This window comes from Heliconius melpomene, chromosome 15 (assembly GCF_056956725.1).
Source record: "Heliconius melpomene rosina isolate 202511_hmr_F chromosome 15, ASM5695672v1, whole genome shotgun sequence".
In the NCBI taxonomy this organism is placed as follows: domain Eukaryota; kingdom Metazoa; phylum Arthropoda; class Insecta; order Lepidoptera; family Nymphalidae; genus Heliconius; species Heliconius melpomene.
In genome coordinates this window covers 1,640,030-1,663,845 of record NC_140403.1, presented here as the reverse complement: position 1 = coordinate 1,663,845, position 23,816 = coordinate 1,640,030, and the positions used below count along the sequence as shown (strand labels likewise).

The following is a 23,816-nucleotide window of genomic DNA, read 5'->3' as shown; positions in this document are numbered from 1 at the left end:
ACTCTCCCCCTAAGGGTGCAAATAAAGGGTTGAAAGTTTGTATAGATTTTTTTTAAATCGGCACCAATTACTATAAAATTTGAAATTCAGACTCTTAAAAGTATTTAATTGAACACATGTATCATGATTTTGTAGAATTCTTCCCCTAAGGGTGCAATTAAGGGGTTGAAAGTTTGTATGGAAAAATCTTTAAAACGCCACCGATTATTATAAAATTTGAAATTTAGACTCTTAAAAATATTTAATTGCACATGTGTTTCATGGTTTTCTAAAATTCACCCCCTAAGGGTGCAAATGAGGGGTTGAAAGTTTGTATAGAAAAATCTTTAAATCGCCGCCGATTTTTGTAAAATTCGAAATTTAGACTCTTAAAAATATTTAATTGCACATGTGTCTCATGGTTTTCTAAAATTCACCCCCTAAGGGTGCAAATGAGGGGTTGAAAGTTTGTATGGAAAAATCTTTAATTCGCCGTCGATTTTTGTAAAATTTGAAATTTAGACTCTTAAAAATATTTAATTGCACATGTGTTTCATGGTTTTCTAAAATTCACCCCCTAAGGGTGCAAATGAAGGGTTGAAAGTTTGTATGGAAAAATCTTTAATTCGCCGCCGATTTTTGTAAAATTTGAAATTTAGACTCTTAAAAATATTTCATTGAACACATGTTTCATGGTTTATTAGAATTCACCCCTAAATAAGCTAGCGAAGCTGCGCGCGTCCGCTAGTTAGAATATATTCCATTTTTAGGCTTCCGTACCTCCTAACGGAATCCTTATAGGATCATTTTGTTTCACGTCTGTGAAAACCATTGATGCTGAAATTAATATCATATATGTGAAAAATGATAGGTATTTCATAGAAAAAGAAACATTACAAAGTTATAAGTATTTGTAGTTGATTTCATACAAAATGGCTACGCAAACTAAACTTGATCAACTTTAATAAGTTGTATTTCCCGTTGATCTACAATCCTTAAATTAGTACATAACCCTCGGTATTTTATATCAAATTCGAATAAAGACAGCGAGAGGAATTTCAATAAATATTTATCGTAATATGCCGTCATACACATTAAAGGTCAATAGGAAAATTGCATTTAAATAATTATGCGTACGACGTGCATAACAGAATATTTTTATTTATACGTTAAAACAGTCAATAAGTAGAACTGGCCACCATTATAGTTCCATATATACTAAACGTACATTAATAACATCATGGTTAAGTTTATAGCAATACTCCCGCAGATATGCAATTATTAGTATTAAACCAACTTCTTTTTTAAAAAAAAAAGGTAGTTTTATGTTTGACAACTATATTTTAATTTCCTCTATTTCTCCTCTTTCTCTTTTTTATTATTATTCCCGCACATAGCAGAGGGAACCTAGTATTTTTTACTCCGTTTGCTACTTAAGACTTACTTACTTACACGTACACTTAACGTAAGTATTATTGGGAGCGCAGAAGATATCTAGCTATAATGTGTGCGGGATACAGCGTGAAGCTTTTAGCTTCACTTTTAGATTACGAAATTTTTAGGAAATTTTCTGTTTTGTCAAAGTTCAATCTGTGCGCGTTTATTTCAAAACCATTTACCATTAACCATTAACCATTAACCATTTACTCAAAAACTAGAATCAGGAGGTTTAACGGCCCAGGGGGAGCAGCATTACAAAGAAACACACTGTTGACCAGTAAGAGCTTCGCTTCGATCAGCTTAATAATAGATTTGACATATAGATCCACTTAACGCCATTCTTTCTAAATAATTTTATGAAATCGTTAAGACATGGTACTTTTGTACGTGGGCAGTTTAATATTCTAGTGAATGTGACGTCAGTAATGGCACAGACCATTAACTATAATTATTGAATACTGAATGCCTTGTTATGTGAAACATTTTTATCGAGTATAACATTATGAAATTTAAGGGCACTATTTTTAGGGTTCTGCACCTCAAAAGCTAAAAACGGAATCCTCATAGCATCGCTTAGTTGTCGGCCTGTCTAGACCATTTATCTACAGATCGAGCAATTATGCATCGTTTTTGCTGCATTTTGTTCCCGTAGACCTACAGTTATGATATTTGGCACGAAGTGAGAACTACAATACAACTTACAATACTAATAAAGGAAAAACTTATATTTGTAAAGTTCATTCCATACAAGATGAGTGCATATGCCCTCAAACTTAAGTTTGTCTTTATAAATTGTACTCCTGAAAATTGAGGCAAGTAAGACTCGCACTTAACCGGTTTTTATATATAGTTTTTTAATCTGGACAGCATTTTTACCGTCGTGGTTCAAGGGCACAAGGATGTGCATGTAACACGACGGTTGTGGTTCGATCCCCACTCGAGGAAAGGAAATATTTATTTACATTTATATTTCCATTTCTTCGCTCTGGTGTCGAGGCAAAGCGTGGAGTTAAGTTCCGCCATTCAACACGCAACGTCTCCTAAATACAACGGAAAGTGGGAAACGTTGTGTTAACACTGCTGTGTGCAGGATACACGGTGAAGATGAAAAAAAAAACAACAGCTGTAATTCTAATTCATCAAGATAAAAGTTGTTACACATATGTTTTTAAGCTTCAACCTGGTAAGGCGACACACAAAACGTAATGTTACACGTATTTCACGCAATATCGTGTGAGTGTAATAGCGACTGGTTGTGGATTCCATCCTCACTCGAGGATATCAAATATTTATTTAAATTTATATTTTCATTTCTCGCTTTCCACCGCTTAAATCTTTCAAACTAGGCAACGAATTTTGATGAAGATTTTGCTCAACTCAAATTCAAAATATTCTTTCTTTAAATAAACTTTTGTAAGCACAAATGAACATGTCGCCTGCACCGGCAAGAAGAGAAGAAGGCAGTTCTTTTGAGAATAGTCGGCAAGAAACTCAACTCGTTAAAGGTTATCGTTTTAATATTACACTTAAGTGGCAGCTAATACAATGGCATCCTGTATGAAATTTAGAGTATTTTAATTGCAGAAATTTAAAAGACAAAATAATTTAAAAAGAAAAATATTTTAGTTTTTTTATTCACCAGAATAATAAATAATGAAATGGTCTTAATTGTGTAGTCGATGCAGGTGAAGCGAGCGGCTATAATAATTGTAAAAAGTTTTTTTTGTTATTTGTGAAGTTATTACTTAACGCGAGGTTAAAAGTGGTTTCATTCTGATATCCGCAACTGACAAAAAATAAAGAAAAAAAATCTTACTTGATTATAAAAGTCCATCGAACATGTAAAGATGAAGATCTATCAATTTAGAAGCAGTATTTAGAAATGTTGAAAATGCTGCTGACGTACTCTGATAATTTCTAATTACCACTTTATTCTTATAATTCTTCTAGATATATTGATTTTACTATTATTACTCATTCAAGGAGCAAATATCTACAAATACTACGCATTTGTAATACAATTTTATGAATATAATATATACATCCAAGCTATTTTATGAATAAAAGAATTTTACTTACAGAAATTTTGATATTCCTTAATAAAATATAAATTTTAAAAAATATTCCGATCTTTTGTCGTTAAACTATTTATTTATTAATTTAGCTTCACGCTGTATATCGCACATACCAGGGGGCATAGGCAGAGGGAACCTGGGAACCTAGTGTCAAGACACTCCGTTTCCATTAAGATACTTCCGTTCCCCACTTTCCGTCGAATTCTGGAAGTAATGCTTGTTGAGTACTGAAACTTAACGCCGCGTTATACCTCGTTACCAGAGCGAAGAAATGAGAGCATATTTTATCTCCTGGAGTGGGAATCGAACCCACTACCTGTCGCGCTTACAGTCGCATGCTTGGGTCTCTGCGCTACGGCTAGCCTCAATGATATATTAGTATTTATAGTCAAATAAATATTTACTTATGATATATTCAACAATATCTAAAGATGTTTTCTGACTTAAATTCATATTTGAGAATAAAAAACTAGTCTTGATCCTTACAACTTTGTTGTACTATGATGAGAAAATTAAGCAATTATACAGACAGAGAAAACGATGGCATGTTATATACATACCAGTGTGTATTTATACACCTTATATTTTTAAAGACTACGCTTTTAGTACTAAAAATATCTTTGTTGTTTATGAGTAAAGAATATTGTGTTTATATATTTCTTACCTTGACTTCAATGGCAAGCTTAATATGTCATCGCGTTCAGAACCTCCCGGCGGGAAGATGTGTCAAATATATAACATAACTATTTTTAAAAGTAAATACGTAATAGTAAGTTTTGATATACTTTAAACTTGTTAGCCATAGAAATCATATAATGTCTATGTAAATAAACCGAAATTATTGAATCAATCTTTTGATACTTTGAAGAATTTAAAAATTTGTACGATAGTCTAATGTTTAAGACAGAAATTAAAGACAGATCTTAAAGATTTAAGTTTATGAAAATATGCCTACTACCGCAGATGAAAAATGTAATGTAAATAAAACAAAACGTACCTATAACATAAATGATGTTATCATCACAGGCACAAACACATCACATTTAATCAATAATATAAGGCACCACACCACACTAATTTGTCACTGTTTTAATTTTAATAAATAAAAAAAGTAAATAAAAATATATACTGGCCAGTACTGACAATAAAAATTGTTTATTTTTGTTTAAATAGCTACAAGTGATAGAGCCACTTAAAAATTACACAGATTGGATCGTGCATCAGCTGTTCGCCATGTTTGGCAAGGACGTTCGTTGGAAAAAAAATGGCCGCGAGGTCGTTGCCCCGGCGATCAAGCGTGACTAAACGCGTGCCGTACGCGCGCGCGCAGCTCGCGATCTACGCGACGAATGAGGAGACTTAGAACTATTTCAAATATCTTTTCTCTAATCCTTTCCCGCGCGCGCCAGTGTGGGTTTCTAATACATTGGTGGGCGTCAGGAAGTGGGGCTGTTCGACACGGGATTAATGTTAATTAATCACAGTGTAACTTGACCGTCCTGTCAGATTTAGTTAAGAGGTTGACTCGCTTATCGATGATATTTACTGATATCTGAACACAATTAACAGGTATTATCATCTATGTTATAATACGTACATATTCTGTTTTCTATGGCACTAAAAAACCACTTAAAATGTTATAAGTAAATATTTCCTTTTATCTTCATAATCATTTCATTATAATAATATTGAAATTTAACTCCAAGTGCGAATTCCATTTTGAAAACTAAGAAATAATGTAATTGTAGTGATGATATTTATTTTATAACTAATACTACTTTAAGCGTAATAAAATTTTACAGCTTTTTAACATGTGAAGTTTATAGATGCAAACAGTGTCATTGAATTGTAATAAAATTGATTGTGATTAAGCTGGTCTCGTTAATGTCTTTTCTATGAAGCGATATCTCGTTGATGTCTAATGTAAGGACGAACACGAGTGATATTTCAGTAGTTTTATTTAAACTTTTAATTTTTATTTTTAAATACACAGTCGTAATTAAGGATATTTTTTGTTGAAATATTTTATTAATACATCAATGTTTTGTGCTAGATGTGAAAATAAATATATACTCACTACTTATAGTCTGTCCTATATAAGAGGATAGAATGTTTGTTTTAGTTTTATTTTATAAAATTTTTGTGACACTATTTCGTCTTATTTTTTTTTATATTTTTTTTGTTAATTTATATTTTAAATTAAATTTTATTGTTTTATGTTATTGTTATGGTACAGAGGGAAAGAGTACGAACTTAAACGATGATGTAAATTATGGCTGTAAATTATGATTGTGAATTTGATCTACTCAGGGAGAATATTTTTTTTTTATTTTCCCGTAAACAAAATGTGTGCAAAATTGGAGAATACCTCCACTCGACAAACAATGTCTCCATTTTGGAAGGAAAGAAAAGTTAATATTTTTTTTAGTAGAGAACAAGCAAAAGTTAATATTTTTATTTACACAAAGAAAAATGTACTCGTCAGCATTAATCTCAATAATCATCTCATTAATCTCAAAAATCATAAAATAAAATGTTTATTTTATGATTTTTTCGCAAAATCACTATATATTATTATTTATAGATTATTATTACTATAGTTTCATATTGTTATTGAATTTAAGATATTTCCAGAATATACAGTCCATTCAAAGATAATGCGTTAACGTCAACACCCCATAAACAAGCTTGTCCCGAGTAACGGCTATGTTAATAACGTGGGAGATAAAATACTATATTCTAAGTTTGCTAAAGATAACGATTTCTGGTGTAAATAAATATGAAAAATTTATTAAAATTTTATTCACTTATGTAAATGTTAATAGATCCTCAATTTTTTATGTTTTTTCTTTTTTATAGAATCTCACTTCATCCTACCTAAAGCGCAATAAGCGGAAGGAACGCACCGCCCAATTTTTCGAGATATTGCGAGTTGAGTGAAGGACCTCAACGCCATATTTTATATTTTCGAGGTTATTTTAACACTAATAAAATAAAATTTTAGATTTGAAGATTTTGTTGAAAGCACTAATCTCAATCTTAACTTAAATACTAGTTGGATTTTTTTTTCATTTGGCTATAGGCTAAACTAGGTACATTATATTAAAAAAGGAGAATAGAAATAAAAAGTATAAAATGACCCGTAAGACCTGCGCTACCTCTAGAGCTAGCTCTAGATCACGCGAGAAAGAACTAAAAATAAATAAATGGTAGACAAGCAAAATAATATTAAAAACTGCTTTTATATGCCAGGACATTTTTTTTCTCTTTTGGGAAGAGACTCTGACCCTGAAGAAATGCAAGCACTACGTGGCTGCTTGTGAGGAAGTCCACGACTGTAAGGACGCCCCCTGCGGTACTAGAAACTCGGCGTGCGGCCGTCGAGCGGACTGAAAAAAATTATAAAAAAATCTTTATAATATTACATTTTATTTTGCTTAGAATTTGGCATCGACTTCAAACCTACCAGTTTGCTTAAAAAGCAATTCTGAGTTAAATCTTTATTACCTTACTATTAGCTATGTGTTCATAAAATGGTTCTATTAACGTATTTTTTTCTATTTTAAAAGTTAATGATTGAAATGGTGATATTTTAATTTATGGTCATCATTATGCAAATTATGTCTACAACGTGTACAATTAATATGATAAACGTCAACATGTTTTCTAGCACTACGGGTGTATAAAAGTTAATTTTATTTTGTTACTATAAGTTATGTTTAATATTTATTAAATTATGTATTTAAGATAAGATACTATATCTAGTGATCCGGTGCAGATGCATCCATTTTGGCGCGTCAGATGTGAATCTTATATTTTTATAACAACAATTGTTATAATTTGAGTAGCAATTGCACTATATGGAGGTAAATGGAAAACGAATAAACAAATTAAAAACGGTTAAGTCTATATTAGCAAAAAAATTTTTTCTTTTAACAAAATTAACATACGATCATTTTTACAAACGAAATACGAAAATAATCAATCATTTTTCTTAAAAAACACAATTAAATAAAAAAGACACAGGCCAAACTGCACGGGCCACTAGTATATAATAATTTATTACAATATTAAGATTAAATTAATTTCATAATATATTAAACACAGTATTACTTCTTCCATGTCTTTTTCTACTAATATTAAACTGACATTGATTGACTCTCTGCCAAACTTTTCGCTTCCTTGATTATTTTTTTATAATTAAAAAATATAACGCACTTGTTACAGACATAATTCACGTCCGCCATGCTTGCCTGCCCGGAACACTCGCAAGTGTGTAAATGACATCCAAGCGTTTGTAAAGGATGGAATTTTGTAGGCTTGGCAAGCTTTGGAACTCGGAGGACGGACTTGACACTATGTGAGATACAACGAGAAACTTTAATAATATATATATATGCAGAAGGAAGAGATTAGAACAGATATTATATTATCTTAGATGTTTAATGATTAGCTTTAATATTATTATCTGTAGCAACTGTTTATAATATGATTGGCTGTTTTCATGTAAAAAGACAATGTGTCAACACATTTGTATAGCTTTGGAGGAAATGATCGAAAAGACACTAATTGTTGATTATTGTAGAATTACGATTGGCTGACTTACGTTTGTTAGACTCCTATATGACTTTTATTAGACCAGTGAGGTAATTTGACCAATAACGCGGAGGCTTATGCCTTGAGTAGAGTCGTGACGTGTGAGGGTGAAGTTCGATTTTAAAATAAGGAGGAAGTTGACGATCGTAGAATGATTTAGTGTTCTGATGTTTTGACGATTGTGAAATGATTCAGTCTTCTGATGTTTTGGAGAAAGGAAGGACTAGTGACGAGTGTCACGAATCTGCTGCGTTATTCCTGCTTGCATTGACCCACAATGGAGCCCACAGGTCCAATAAGAGTCATTTGAGAGCAATCTCCTACATATATATATATATAATCGCGAATGTAGCAGGGTAGAAAACAGAAACCTAGTGTTAAGACACTCTGTTCCCCATTTTTCATCGATTTATTTCGAGGCATTGCGTGTTGAGTGACGGAACTCAACGCCGGGCTTTTGCCTCGGTGCCAGAGCAGAGCAATGAGATTATTAATAAATAATAATTAATTTTCCCGAGTGCTTATCAAACCCACAACCGTCCCGTTACAGTCATACCTTTGTGCTCCTGTGAAGCGACGGCCTCAATATATACGAGTACATGTATTAATTCATTCTATAAATATATTTAATATTTACAGTGGCCAAGTGACGTGTAAATAATATTTTCTTTTTAAAAACTTCTTTGTATTTAAATATTCATGCGTATCAGTTTTCATTGTGATTGATCGAAGCGTATCGAACTCGATGCGCTTCAACGACAAATCATTATTTAAACGGATAGCATAAAATCTTGTAAGCAGAAAATGCGGTAAAATATTAAAGATATAGTTAGTAAATGTATGCGTTGTTTGTCAGTTGCTGAGTTAGGGGGAGATTTTGGTAAAGTTATTTAGAATTAAAAGTACATTTTTGAAGTGATAACTTTGTATGGGAAGGTGGGACGCTTCGTTAAGCGCCAAACTGTCTGGCTTCCATTTCTGTCACGCAGCAGGCCGCAGCGGCAGGCCAGCTCCTCCTCCACTCTCTCCCACAGCGCTCACCGTATTTCAGACACACGCTTCTCTCATCTCTCTTCACATTTTTCATTGTTTAGTGTGCAATAGATATATACTTTTGACAGTGAGTATATAAAATAAACTAAATGCCAATTGTTACTTTTGTACACAAAATTGTAATGTACATATTCAAAAATTATAACTATAATAGTAAAAATAAAATATAATTATAACTATAATAATAAATAATAATTTATCAATAAAATCTTTTATTAATAAATAACGTTTTCTTACATTATCATATTAATATACATAATATTTAAGTAATAACCTAAACTTTTCTCAAGTTAAACAATTTCAATATAAAATAGTTTAACTTAGATTAATTTAAGTAAACATTTCTGTCGGACGTCCCGAGACGCACATGTCATTTTTTTATATCCACATATAAAAGGATTTTTTTATATCCACATAGGAAAAAACATCCAATTATTGGCACTTTAGGCCAGTTGTTGGCACTTTAAACGACATCTGTAAAAGGAATATTGTTTATGGAATTTGTATGCTTCTTTAAAAGAAGATAATAGTAAAAGGTCACATATATACATATGGATATTTTTTCAAATTATTTTGGCACAAACAGATATTTTATAATTGATTTTTACATTGAATGTAGCTGTCCCAATGATTGTTAAGTGTCAATAAAAGGCAGGATAACCCGAGATTAAAAAATTATTGCACATGAATGTAAATAAACGATTTCTTTACAAATTGAAATATTAAACCCAAAGCCAATTCCAAACCTACGTCCATTGAACTTTTTCAATAGCAAATAATTAAAACAATGTAAACTGTGAAATACCGACTCTCACATTATCGTTTAATTCTATTTAAAAAATTAATTACAATACACTATTGTTGCATCGTAATAGAACGCCATACTAGAGGCGGTACCGTCCAAAACTCAAAGGTGGGGAAAAACACTTGCCACTCGCTTATTTTAAATTTTACGCACCTTAATATGAATTTTATTAACACAGCATAAAGACTATGCTTAGTTAACCGTAGTTAGAAAGGAGGACTTAGTGAGTTATAATCAACTATGAATTTAGTCGTCTATATTGCATAGAATATAAGGTTTACTTTTCATTATATATAAAGTGGGTCTGTATACATAGTTGCGTGACGATACAGTAAATATCAATATTCATTGAAATTGAATAATTCACTTTCTAGAAATCTTCTTATACGAAGACATATTGCAAGAATGTAAGCACAATAAAAACATTGTGGGTTCTATTTTCACTCGAGGGAATAAATAATTTTCACTCTGGTTACAAGACAGCTTTTAACACTGTTTCCTCTGCCTAAGTAGGATAAAAGAAGTTACTATGCTTATTAAAACATATTATTTACTTATAAAATAGATATTGTTTATTTCTAACAAAGCAGGGTAGGACAATAAAAAATTAAAGAAGTGGTAGCAACTAGGAAGCAAATCTCAGTTTGATTTATACTATCGATTCACATCCATTCTTTTACCGTTACCGTTATAACATTTTATCTAAAAATTATATTTTACGTATAAATGTTAAGTGTGTTTAGTAAAATATGGACAGAAGGACGTTTGATAGAAAAACTGTAAGTAAAGATATTAGATATCTAACTTCAATAATAAAATAAAAATCCTTTTATTTCTTGCTAAATGCAACTATAAAGTAAATTACAACTATTCTTAGGTTAGTTCCATTATATTATTCTTAATATATATTTTTTATATTTATTTTAGGGTAAGTAAAGTAATGTATATTTTATTATTTTAATATTATTATTTATTTTTCTTGTTATTTGTTGATATGAAATACATGTGGAATAGCTTTTTTAGTATACGATTGAGAAAAGTAATTAACTTTAATATTAGATACATTAATGTATTTATTATAAATGACAGTAACATAAATATGTGAGCTGTCTCGCTTCCACTTGAATATTATTATAATATTTCTTTATTTATTATTATTTTATTTTTATATTATTTTAATTTCATTATTATAATATTTCAATAATATTTTTTTATTTTTTATTATTTTATTTTTATATTATTTTAATTTAATTATTATAATATTTCAATAATATTTCTTTATTTTTTATTATTTTATTTTTATATTATTTCACTACACCACCAAATACATTCCATCATAAATTCGTTTAGCCATATTTAGATAGTTCCGGCCAATATAAACATAACCTAGTAAGGCTGCTAAGGCTTATTTGTATTGTATATTATACTAGCGGCCCCCTCGCGGTTACACCCGCGTGAACTATGTTATTATTAATTTCTGTCTCCATGACTACGTGTTAGTGACGTCTATGCAAAATTTGAGAATCCTAGCATTTGTAGTAACGAAGTTTCATACAAACTTTCGACCCCAAAAACAACCCCTTAGAAATCGAATATTGCAAACTCCCGTCTTAGCGAGCACCTACGCCCTATAAATAACTCCTATGCAAAATTTGAGATTCCTAACACTTGTAGTTTCTGAGATTTCGTGATGAGTGAGTGACCTTTCGATTTTATATATATAGATTAATATTTATATTACACTAAAAACTTATTAATTAAACTTCAACTTTAATTATTCGGCGGAAAGTAGGAAAAGGAAGTGTGTTATCGGAGTGAAAATTGTTGTTCCTATTTAAATAGATAATTATATAAAAATAGATAATATAGTAGGAACAGAGTGTCTTAATACAAGGTTCCTAGGTTCCTCAGTTTTAAGGTAAGATTACCTTACGTAGGAACGAAATGGAACTCGCAAACGGACCTCCGTTTCCCACTTTTCGTCGAATTCTGGAGGAGGTGCGTTTTAAGTGGCGGAATTTAACGCCGCGGTATATATAATATGTGTGTTTCTTTATGTATATTTTTTTTTTCAGAATAACCCGCAACGTTATCGCCTAGATAGGTTCGTAGCGACCCGAGATTCTTTCAGCGAAACGCGCCGACGTCGCTCTTGGCATGCGGCCTTTGATGTACACCCTGTTAATAATGATAGATGGGTAAGGAATTATAGAACTACCAAAATGATTTCTGATATTTAACGTAATATAATAATATCTCAAATGTATATGCTATAATTATATTTTTTAACAAAAATAAACCGATTTCAACCGGATCCCAATGTTAGAACCCTTGAAGTACCCTTGTATCGTTTGTAATAAAAAAAGAATCATCAAAATTGTTTCTCGTGATATTGAATTATTTGTTCATTTGTCTCGCACATACCTAATGCAAATTTTAGACTTGAGAAATCGACCAAATTAAAATGGAGCCACACGGAAAACACGCTTTCAAATAACAAAACGATCATCAAAATCGGTTCAGACCAGTCGTGGCGCAGAGGCACAAGGTGTGACTGCAAAATCGATTGGTTGTGGGTTCGATCCCCACTCGAGGAGATGAAATATTTACTTAAATTTATATTTCCATTTCTTAACTCTGGTGATTGTAATAGCTTAGTAAGAACGTATGGCTTAGTGGTCAGAGCGCTTGGACGGTTTCCAAGAGACGAACGGAACAAGTTTTCTTTTTGTTTAAACAGAAAACCCGTTCCGTACTTCTTTTGAAAATAATAACGACAAGAACAAAATAATCAACCTTTTATAGTGGAATTAAGATAGGTCTGTCGAAAAGAGCATATATTTTTTTATGTTAATCGAAACATAAAAACTAAATAGAAATATTCATAATTTAATCATATTTTTTCAGTCTGAAGGAAACGTAAAAAAGAAAAATTACATAAAATATTTAGACAAAGCCTTCGATCTGGAGTCACCAGATAAAAACAAATCCATCAAACGTATGAATCAACTGTGGCCATGTATTCCGAGAAAAAAAACCTACCTTTCCTCAGCAGACAGCATTCTGGACCTGCCTACATACAGCTACGCAATTTGTAAGCTTTAGTTGTTTTCACGTGTTTTCATGTGTTATCGCTTTTAGCTTCACGCTGCATCCCGCGTTTAGCAAGGTAGGCAGAGGGAGCCTAGTGTTATGACACTCCTTTATCCACTTTCCGATAAATTTTCGTGGCACTGCGTATTAAGTGGCGAAACAGGTACCCACGCTTTTAATTTCTACGCACCCCCTGAGCGTAGAAATTAAAATATTAAATAAAAACCACTCATTACCGCGAGTAGAAATCGAACCCACAACCGTCGCGTTACAACCACGCGCTTTTGGCCTTGTGCCACGACGGCTTCTGAAAAAAATACATGACTTAGTGATCAGCTCGCTTCGACAGTTCCCAAAAGGTGTGAGTTCGAATCTCGATACGTTCAAAATTTAATACATTATGCAAGTATGCTTCAATAAATGTTATATTTTATTAAAGTTAAACATATTGGCATAATTATAATGGAGCTGTAATAATTAAGTAATAAATTGAACCATACATATTTAGATTCGTAATTATATTTGTGTCCATATATAGTGTGATACTCGCGCATAGACAACTGGTAGTTGTCATCCATATTAGTAATGTTTAAGGAGTAACATTTTTTTTTAAACAAGCTTTTATCTGATATCCGACGTAGTGACGGCAACTGTCTTGACTTTTAAATTATTTTTATCATCTACAAGTGTGTATTTATATGTACTAATGTCTTTATTTATTATGGAATGAATTTTAGTTACGCTGTGCCGCCCAATTTTTTTTAGCTTTAGTAGGTTTTCCGCCGAATTCGTGAGGCATTGTGTGTAAGTGGCGGAACTCAACGCCGCGCTTTGTCTCGTGAACAGAACGAGGTAATTAAAATATTAAATATTTCATGCCCCCGAGTGGGAACCTAACCCAAAACTATTCAAATTTACAGTTTAAATAACAAATTCAAAATATATGAATAACTTAAAATAGTTAATATTGCTAAACCTTTAAAATCTCCTCACTTCACTGTATATATAGATAACTAGCGGCCCGCTTGCGGCTTCGCCTGCGTGATCTATTTTATTATTAATTTCTGTCTCTATGAGTGCCTACGTCCTATAAGTGACGTCCATGCAAAATTTGAGACTTCTAGCATTTGTAGTAACGAAGTTTCATACAAACTTTCAACCCCAAAAACAACCCCTTAGAAGTCGAATATTGCAAATTCCCGTCTTAGCGAGCACCTACGTCCTATAAGTAACTCCTACGCAAAATTTGAGATTAGCACATTAGCACATGTAGTTTCTGAGATTTCGTGATGAGTGAGTGACCTTTCGATTTTATATATATAGATAATCTATTGTAAAACTAAACTTACAAACACATACAAATAGGTAAAACACACAATTATATAAAAATAGCACAAGCAAAAACATATATATAACCAATTATAAATAAATAATAAAATTTGATATAATGTATTTTTATTATTATTTTTAATTCCATAAGAGCAAAAATACCATTTGTCTATGAGACTATTATATTGTATGTACCTGAAGGTATTCTTCATTGAAGGATTTTTTAATTAGAGACCATCCAGTTTAAAAATAATTAATTTTCTAGATAAATTTGTGATAAATTTTTTTTCGGACAAAATTGGTATATTTTGTACTATTGGCATCCTATTGAATTCTGGAAAAAAAGGCTATTTAATACTGTATATTTTAGATACCCTCTGCTTACCCTGCTATATTCGGTATACAACGGAAAGCTTAAAAAAGAAAATATTTGTCACGCATTATATTTATATGTATTCTAACGCGCGAGTCCGTACGGGGTTAAAATTTATTAATAAGCTAGCGGCCCGCTCGCGGCTCGTCCTATAAAATTATTTATTATCTCATCTGAGCTATTTTTGTGATCTAATAACATTATCAATTTAAGACAACATCCGTACATTGAAAATTAAAGTTTTAATAAATCTAACAAAACATTTACTTTGTAGCAATATTGTCGCATGGAATACTTTATATTGACATAACTCATTTTATTTATGAACCGATATAAATACTACGACTAAATGTTATAGGAACTTTGTTAAAATACTATAGTGAAAACTGCATTTAAATAGGTTAAGCCATTTCTTAAATTAGCGTGCACAAACGCACACGCTTACAGACAAACTGATAAACAGACAAAAATTTTAAAAATTATTATTTTAGGGTTCTACTCCGTTTTCTCATATATCTCACTCAACAGACAGCGATGAGCAATTTATTATACATTTAGATACTGCAGTTGGACACATTCTTCTGCAACTCCTTATATGAGACCGCTTCCTCGCCATCGGGTAATTGCTTTAGAAAATTTGATATTTGCAGCTATTAAAAGTTTACCTCACGTACTGGAGGGACACTTGAATAAAAAAACGGGGTGACTTTCATTCCGACGTTCCCGATAACCACTTGCGTAAATAATTGTATAATAGGTTTGACAAATTCCATTTAAGGCTACATATGTATCCAACCGCTACTGCAAAAGAAAAAAGAAATGGAGTTACTGTCAATTAACCTTTGAAAGTTTCATTGTCGTTGACGATTAAAACCCATTAACGGTGTCGCTAAAGTTTTTTTTTGGTATTTAAAAACTATTACAACTGTTCACAGGAAGTCGCTAGGATGTCACAAGGCAAAAAAAATTCTTGTGACAAACAACATACTGTCTTGTTTTAGTATATCATAGAAATATTTAATTTATTTTAATATGTTATTAGGATTACGGATATAAATATGAAATATAAAAAGGTGAATTCAACTTTAAGTTCAACCAAAAACTTCCATAATCATTTTTTTTTCTTCTTCCTTTAACTTATCTTCCTTTTTATATAATTTCTATAAAATCTTTATTATTAAAAAACAAAAAATAATATTTTCTTGTAAATTATAATAGATCCAGAATTATTAGACTGGAGCAACGACAACATGTTGGTGGCGGCACTTGGGAGCAGCTACCATAAATGGAGTTGGAGGAGCCAGAGCCTCATAAGCCACGGATTCGCTGAGTATGAGATTCAATGCTGCAAGTTTGACCCCAGAGGAGAACTTTTAGCCGTAAGTTACTTTAGTGTTTTTTTTTCTTTAGGTAACTCCCGCATATTGTAATACTTACTTAGTCATATATGTTAATCTGTGGAACTAAATTCTATATAGTTTGTAATCAATATTATAGTTATTTGTTAATACAAAAGATTAAAAAAATCTCTGGCAAACAAAAATATTTACAACGTTAGTGCGACTAAAATTTCCCAAGAAATATTTCGTGAGCGATAAAATTTCCCAAGATATTATTCATAACTAACGGACCCGGACGCGGCTAGGCCTGCTTGAAATATAAGAATATTTATTAAATACTAGTGGGCCCGGACGCGGCTACGCCCGCGAAAATATAAGCCTAAATCATTAAAATAACTTAAAAAATAATAATAAGTGGAGATTTATTATTAGAAAAAATATCTGAGTAACCGAAATGAACAAACAAAAGAAGTAAAAGTAACTAAAGGAAATTCTTAATATTAGAAAAAAAAACCTAAAGTTTGCTGTGCGCGCGTACTAAACATATTTCTATATTAAATAATTATTAATTTTTGCGAACAATATTAAATAAAATCTCAAATGATTAAAATTACGATATTTTAAGTGTATAACATCGGTATAGATAACCGAACTGAGATAAATTAATTATAAGCAGCAAATAATTACATAAAAAATAATAGTAATTCGAAAATCTATAAAAATTTACAAAATCATCGAAGTCATCTGCCCGTTTGCGTCGGTCATACTCATACTATGCCGCCCGAGGGCTAGGTCATTTGGAATCAGTGACATCTTAATTATTTATTAGAATGTTATACAGTAAACTATAATTTCCATCTAGATGAAATGCTAAAAGTGACTATTATATTTATTTTCATAAGGATGAATATCAAATTATAGAAATCATCTAATTTTTGTTAATGTATACAAATCTATATCGGCGCGCGCCATGTATGCATTAAGCAAACTCACTTTGGGTGACGTTTTCTTAAAACAGCAAACTTTGCAAGCCGTTGCTTAGCAACGCGTAGCGACGATTGTTATTAACATGGCGGAATAAATTCCTTGTCAAATTAATTATTTTCATATATTGGTATATAACGAAAATATTACAAATATGAGAAAAAAAAAGTATCCTATGTTCATCCCGAGACCCGCAAGTATCTCTATATAGTATATGAGTATTTTATCACAATTAAATTAGCGGTTTGGCCCTGATTGCGTAAAAGACAGACAGACAGACAGACAGACAGAGTTACTTTCGAATTTATAATATAGGTATGGATATTTATGAAATCATTTTCAGTTTTCAACAGAATTAGTAAGAAAATATAATCAAAAAGAATAATAAGTAGAGACATATTATTAAAAAAAATATCTGAGTTGTTGAAATGAACCAACAAAAGAAGTAAAAGTAATTAAAGGATATTCTTAATATTAGAAAAAATAGTAGTCGTAGATATCGACTCTATGAAATAACTAAACATTTTTCTATATTAAATAGGATAATTTTTGCGAGCAATATCAAATAAAATCCCAGGACCAAACTTTACACTACACCAAGAAAAGAAAAAGAGAACGAAAGTGTAGTTTAAATTAATTATAAACAGGAAATAATTACAAAAATAACAATAGTACGAAAATGTGTGAAGTTTATAAAACCGTCAACGTCATCTGCCCGTTCGCGTCGGTCATACTCATACTGTGCCGCCTGAAGGCTAGGTCATTTGGAATCAGTGACATCTCCTTTATTATTTAGTAGAATGTTAAACAGTAAGCTATAATTTCAATCTAGATAAAATGTTAAGAGAGACTATTATATTTATTTTCAAAATGTCGCGGTAACGGTCGCGTAGCGTCGACGGTTGTTATTAACATGGCAGAATAAATTGCTTGTCAAATTAGAAATAAGTATTTTAATATATTCGAAATATAGAAATCGACCCCACAGCCTGTCGCGTTTACAGTCACGCGCTCTGCTCTTCTTTACCAGTCTACTGGTCTCACCTCACCTATAAATGTAATCGTTAATATTTCTCTTTTCTCTTCTTAATATTTTTTTCAGCTCGGAACATATATGAAGACATTGGAAATCCATAATAATTCCAAGAGTAAGAAAATAATGAGCAACACATGTAAATGCCTGGAAATAGACAACATGAACTGTTCTATTACCGCAGTTGACTGGAGCCCTACGGGAAATTCATTTGCTGCGTAATATATATTTTTATCTTTACCTTAATATTTAAATTGATTGTATATTATCTATTATATATGTCACCGTAAATTTATGAACAATCCGAAAATTGTGTTTTATATATTTGCAAATATATTAAAACATTTAATATATTCAGTAGTTTAGGCGGGCGAAGCCGCGACCGGGGCGCTATATATAACATAATACACAAAGTTGAGTAGGTATCGCCACTTACCACGGAATGTTTCAAACGGAACTTGTGAAATTGAGGAAGTATGTGAAACCAGTTTCCTTTATGTATGAACGTCATACGTGGGATAAAACACACATGTTAGCAGCAATCTGTATAATTTCGGTATTCTATACAATACCTAACAAATGTATAGAATACGTAGGACGTTCAGGCAATGTATGAAATATTATTGTCCATTATATGCTTTACCTAGGTAATCAATAAAAATCCTAGGAATTGTATAAAGTATTTACTGTGTATAAAAATAGATCTTGGTCTATATTCCTTTATTCGAGCTACAGCATTGCTGTGGCGTGGCTACACGCACACATTCCTTGCTACACGTGCCGGCTGCACTTTCGGTATTTTATATAATACCTAGGCAAAGTATAAAATAAACAATATTTCATGACAAAAATAACCTCTAAGTTTTAGGTATTCTATACATTGCTGAGGTATTGTAATATAATATTAATATTTTAATTTCTCCAATACCTCTAGAATTCACGCTTCACGCTGTAATCTTACACATTACATGGTAGACAAAGGGAACCTGGGACCACGTCCGTCTATTTATCATTTTTTTACAGAGGTTGCACGGGAGGCGCTGTAACTGCATTCACTCGTGCTGCAAAACTGATAAGCTGGCGTCATTTAGTGAGAGAAGCGATACTGCTGGTCCGAGTATCGCCCAATGCTAGATACTTGGCAGTGACAGCTATGAACAAGGCTTTAGTACTATTACTTTCTTGGCCATCTTTGGAAATGTACTCAAGCATTGATTCGGAGTGGTCAATCAGGGTATAGTTTTATTTAAATAAGTTTTTTTGTGAAAATTGGATTATACTTTACTTTAATATGCGTGCTAAAATGGGAAAAAAGTAACTTTTTCCTATATTCCATTCTTAGAGAGAATTTAGTGAAGAGTCACTCATTTTTCCATTAATAAATATAAACCATATACAGGCAATATGTTGGCATCCGTGGAGAAGCGCACTTCTTGGTGTTGGAGCGGTCACCCATGACTTACAAGCACGTATCGCGTTGTGGAATGCACCAACACGTGAAGTCCGGGATTCTAGCATTGGTCCGAAAGGGTATCGCCTGGACGCCATGCTCTTCAGCCATAGGACTGGCGAGCTGGTTCTTAGCATGTGGCATTCTGGTAAGGAAAATAATTTCATATAAAATTAAGTTACAACACAACTAAAATTCAAAAGGTTCTTGCACCCCCAAGGTATTGTTCTTACTGATATGAGCCGGTGGCAGCGTTATGTTGATTTGAGAACTGATTTGACTATTTCTGTCTAAGTAAGGTGGTCAACAGTTTGTCTTTTACAATATAGAATTTACAATTTACAACGGCACCTTTTTATACCGCACTTTGCAGAGTATGCAAAGGGAACCTGGGAACCTAATGCTAAGACACTCGGTTTCCGTTGAGAGGCAAAACTCAACGCCGCACTTACCTCGATATGAGAGCGAGGAAATTAACGTATTAAATATTTCCGTCTCCCTCCAATGTTTACAATCGCACGCTGGTGCCACTGCTCTACTGGGGTGGAGATGAGATGGGCTCTGTACTATTTATTTTATTTATTTATGTCACTAACATTACATACATTTTTACATTAAAATAATACTAACATTCACAATTATATACTAAATGATGCTCTAATTAAAAGCAACACTGCATTCTAATAATACGCATAGTTTAGCTAAAATATAAAAAAAAAATATTCCTTGTGAGTAAATGTACATAGTTATAACTTATTGTTTATACAGACAGCGCAACCCTTCATCCTAGGACGTGCTCTCAGCTAGTCGTGCTGAGTGATCCTGACAATATGGTGGATCAGTGGGGAGAAGGTCGCAGCGGACTGGACAGAGTACGGACTATGATCTTCAGTCCAGATGGCACTAAACTTGGTGAGAAATAGGAAATACTGATATATTCAATTATAGAATAGCCATTTCAAATAATATACAAAAATGCATTTAAATCTATTTATTATTGAAACAGTAACAAAACATACATATATTAGCAATGCAACCCCGCCATTGGTGATCCACATCTTTTGTCCATTTAGGATTTACTCGTCGCCTTTCTTTTTCGCTTTCATTTTAATTCCAGCCACATGCTAAACGACCGAGGCTGGTCTATCGTTCTACGCCACTGCTATTTCAGTACAATGCTAGGCCACACACTGCACATCATACAAGGCTATATTAGAAAGCTTAATTAGAAGAGATGTACTTGGAATGACCTGGACCTAGCCGATATTTAGATATCTTCTTGCGTAGTAAAAAAATCAACTCCAATGGGGCAGCCCAAATGCCTTCAGAGATTTTATTGATTCCCATCCTAATATTTTTTTTAGTAAATGGATCAATAAACTACCAATGAGATGGCAAAAATGCATAGATAACAATAGTTCATACCTTGATTAAATAAATATAATATGTTAAAAAATATTCGATTTTTTGCCCCTGCCAAACCAAACTCCAGTTTCATATGTAAAGACCTAATATAAAGTTTAAGAAATTTTCTTCTTCAAAAGTCTTCTTCAAATTGGGTCATTTTAATGACGTGCACATTAAATCCTACATATTGTGTAGGATTAATTATCTAATCATATATAGGTACGTATGGTCTTCCAATTTAAGCTAATGTCGATATCTACATACATTTCAGCAACAGCAACAACTGATGAAGATTTGATAATCTGGAACTTCCTTCCAGAAGATAATAAGATGAAAAAGACCAAACGCAGATCTTTCTCTGCATTGCCCGAGTACTTGGACAACGCAATGCTAGGGTACTCCCTTAGGTAATGTCAATTTAAGGAAGTCACTGGCTGCACTTCAATTTATTAAAATAGTTTTGTAAAAGTGTAAATGAACTTATAGTATTGTAATTTATTATTTTTATGGCCAGATGTGCATGTAAATTAAAATTATTTTAAATAATTCTCGATGTTTCATTACATTAAAAATAAAAACTATGCAACTTAAATACGATTATAATAATTAAGCTTATTAAATATCTTTATTATCTCTGTATGGAAAATTAATTTATGACTTCTGTCTTATCAGACTGACAGACCACTAAATGTCAGTCAATACTCAATAAATCAATCAATAAAACATTATTTTTCTGTTTAACATCACTTTTAAATAAAAAAATTCTTATTTACTTTTGCTTCATCTCTTGTCTCTCTAGTTTCATCCACTACAGTATTTTCAGATTTTAATCAAAATCTTGATAATGTTTTCATTTACGAGTATAACTCACGTTGTATATAGGTACATTGTTTTCAAGATCCTGACCGACTTTACAAGATTAACTTCATTGAATCGTCAGGTGCGGACATCGCAATACTGTTCGCTAATTTATTCGCTTATTGTACTATTCATGCATCCAATAGATGCTTGTTGTAGCCCGCGGCTATGTCTGCGATTATGTATAGGGCTGAGTGATCTACAAACATTATTTTAAAATGTCTACTTTCATTCCTTAAATATAAATAATTAATTGTCATAGTTTCATTACTATGTTGTTATTTTTGTTTATATTGCGTAGTATACTGAAAATACCTACAACGGCCTGCATTCATTTAATAATGCATTTGTAAATCAAATTTTAATTGAACGATTTAATATCTCAGATAATTTGAAACCACGCCTCCTTTAGAGGAGAAGTCAACAATTTAGAACCATAAAAGTAAAGGTCGATGAAGCTTCCGTTCAAATTTGATAGGTACTCGCTTTTGACAACTAGTACTTTGGTTACAACACAAATCAGAACATTTCAATGAAAAAACCGCTGTTGTGTCATAAATTGAACACGAGCTGTCCATGGCCAGCGCTTTTTTGCGCGACAAGGCTTAGTGAAAAAAATCACCTTATACCTTATTAAAATTGACATTATTCAATTTCAATTTATGGCGATTTTATTCTCAGAAATGAATACTTCGTTTACATATATTTTGTTATATAATTCTGTTATTTTTTTTCGTCTTGAGAGAGTGAAAAAATGAAAATATTAAATATTTCATTTCCTCACCTGCTCACCTGCGTCACAACTGGCCTCAGTTTATACATAGATATCTTTAAAGTTACAATTAATTAATTTGTTTTTGTGGTGACGAATTAAAAGGATTGTTGCAAAGAAATTAGGATAATTCTATAGTGTTGCTAGTGCTATTTTAAAAATATAATTTATTTATATAATTTTCTTTTAACCTTTAAAACTAGTAATTATTTCCTTATCACCATTACAAGCAACACTTTATAAAGTAATCTAACTACTCGTGCTTTGTATTATATAGATTATTGCGCAATATGCAATTACACACTTAGATAGGTACTTTTTAATTGACTCTGTAAATTAAAAATAAATTGCTCGGTTTACATTTTTCATGGATTATAAAAAGAAATTTTTATAATAAACTAGTGTTTCGACCGAGGCTTTGCACGTTCTATATCTATAGGTACGTATAATCTTATAATAATGTAACTTTTTTTTATTGAACCCCAAAATATAAAGAAAAAAAAAATAAAAAAACTTTTACGCAATTGGTGAAAGTTTTAAGTAAATCGGTTCAGTACCATTGGAGTCGATTTTCTTAAAATTATTAATATTTCTCTTAACATTTTTTTTTTTGTTTTAACAATTTTCGTGTTTAGATTTTTGAAAATTATACATACATTTAGTTTTTTGACTGTTCATTAGTAAGATATTAGCTAGTGCTAAAGCCAATGTACTGTTTTGGAGAGAGCATTTGTTATACTTTTCATTTTGAAAATCAATGAAGTAACATCGGCAATCAATACTATCTCATGGTTCTTTGTAACTAGATATGGTACATCATTCATATGCATAAAAGGATCCTGGAGACTATTCTCCGGGGTTCCCCTGTAGGACCCTGTGCTGTTTACGTCAACTCTGTGCACCATGTTCTGATCTCTTGTTCAGAAGATATTATCTGCATGACCAATGTTGAATGTCAAATGCCATGAAAAAGTCACAGAACTTATCCTCGACATCTGCGACCCAGTGGCGTAGCTAGGGTACTTGCTGCCCTTTAAAATGGTCTAAGGTCAAAAAAAAAAGTGTCTTCTACTCTCACGTAGATCAAATGTCAGATACTAAAATGTGACATTGGCTACCTTTAAAAAAAAAATTCGACTTTGATGCTCCTTTCCTTTTGATGCCCGGTGCGACCGCACCGCTCGCACCCCCCTAGCTACGCCACTGCTGCGACGTACAACAGTCTGATA

At 32.0% G+C, this 23,816-nt stretch overlaps 1 protein-coding gene and 1 long non-coding RNA gene across 2 annotated transcripts in view; one reads left to right on the top strand and one right to left on the bottom strand.

Moving 5' to 3' along the window:
* The window catches only part of LOC146531235 (uncharacterized), a 157,617-nt gene extending 152,783 nt beyond the window's left edge, over nt 1–4,834 (bottom strand). The window contains exon 1 of the long non-coding RNA XR_014878776.1: nt 4,492–4,834. This is a non-coding gene — a long non-coding RNA (uncharacterized LOC146531235). The remainder of the gene's footprint in view (nt 1–4,491) is intronic.
* Nucleotides 4,835–10,545: 5,711 nt separating this feature from the next.
* On the top strand, nt 10,546–21,503 carry LOC146531234 (protein cortex). The gene is made up of 9 exons (XM_085198473.1): nt 10,546–10,727; nt 12,024–12,146; nt 12,856–13,042; nt 15,962–16,122; nt 18,170–18,318; nt 19,124–19,334; nt 19,500–19,698; nt 20,319–20,462; nt 21,229–21,503. Exons 1-9 carry the CDS (start codon nt 10,698–10,700, stop codon nt 21,366–21,368), a joined length of 1,344 nt encoding a protein of 447 aa, XP_085054599.1. The 5' UTR covers nt 10,546–10,697; the 3' UTR covers nt 21,369–21,503.
* The last annotated feature ends 2,313 nt before the right edge of the window (nt 21,504–23,816 follow it).

Coding starts and splice junctions, on each gene's coding strand:
- LOC146531234 (XM_085198473.1), top strand. CDS start 10,698: ATGGACAGAAGGACGTTTGATAGAAAAACT. Junction 16,123..18,169: donor CCAGAGGAGAACTTTTAGCC/GTAAGTTACTTT, acceptor TATTTTTTTCAG/CTCGGAACATATATGAAGAC. Junction 19,335..19,499: donor ATTCGGAGTGGTCAATCAGG/GTATAGTTTTAT, acceptor AACCATATACAG/GCAATATGTTGGCATCCGTG.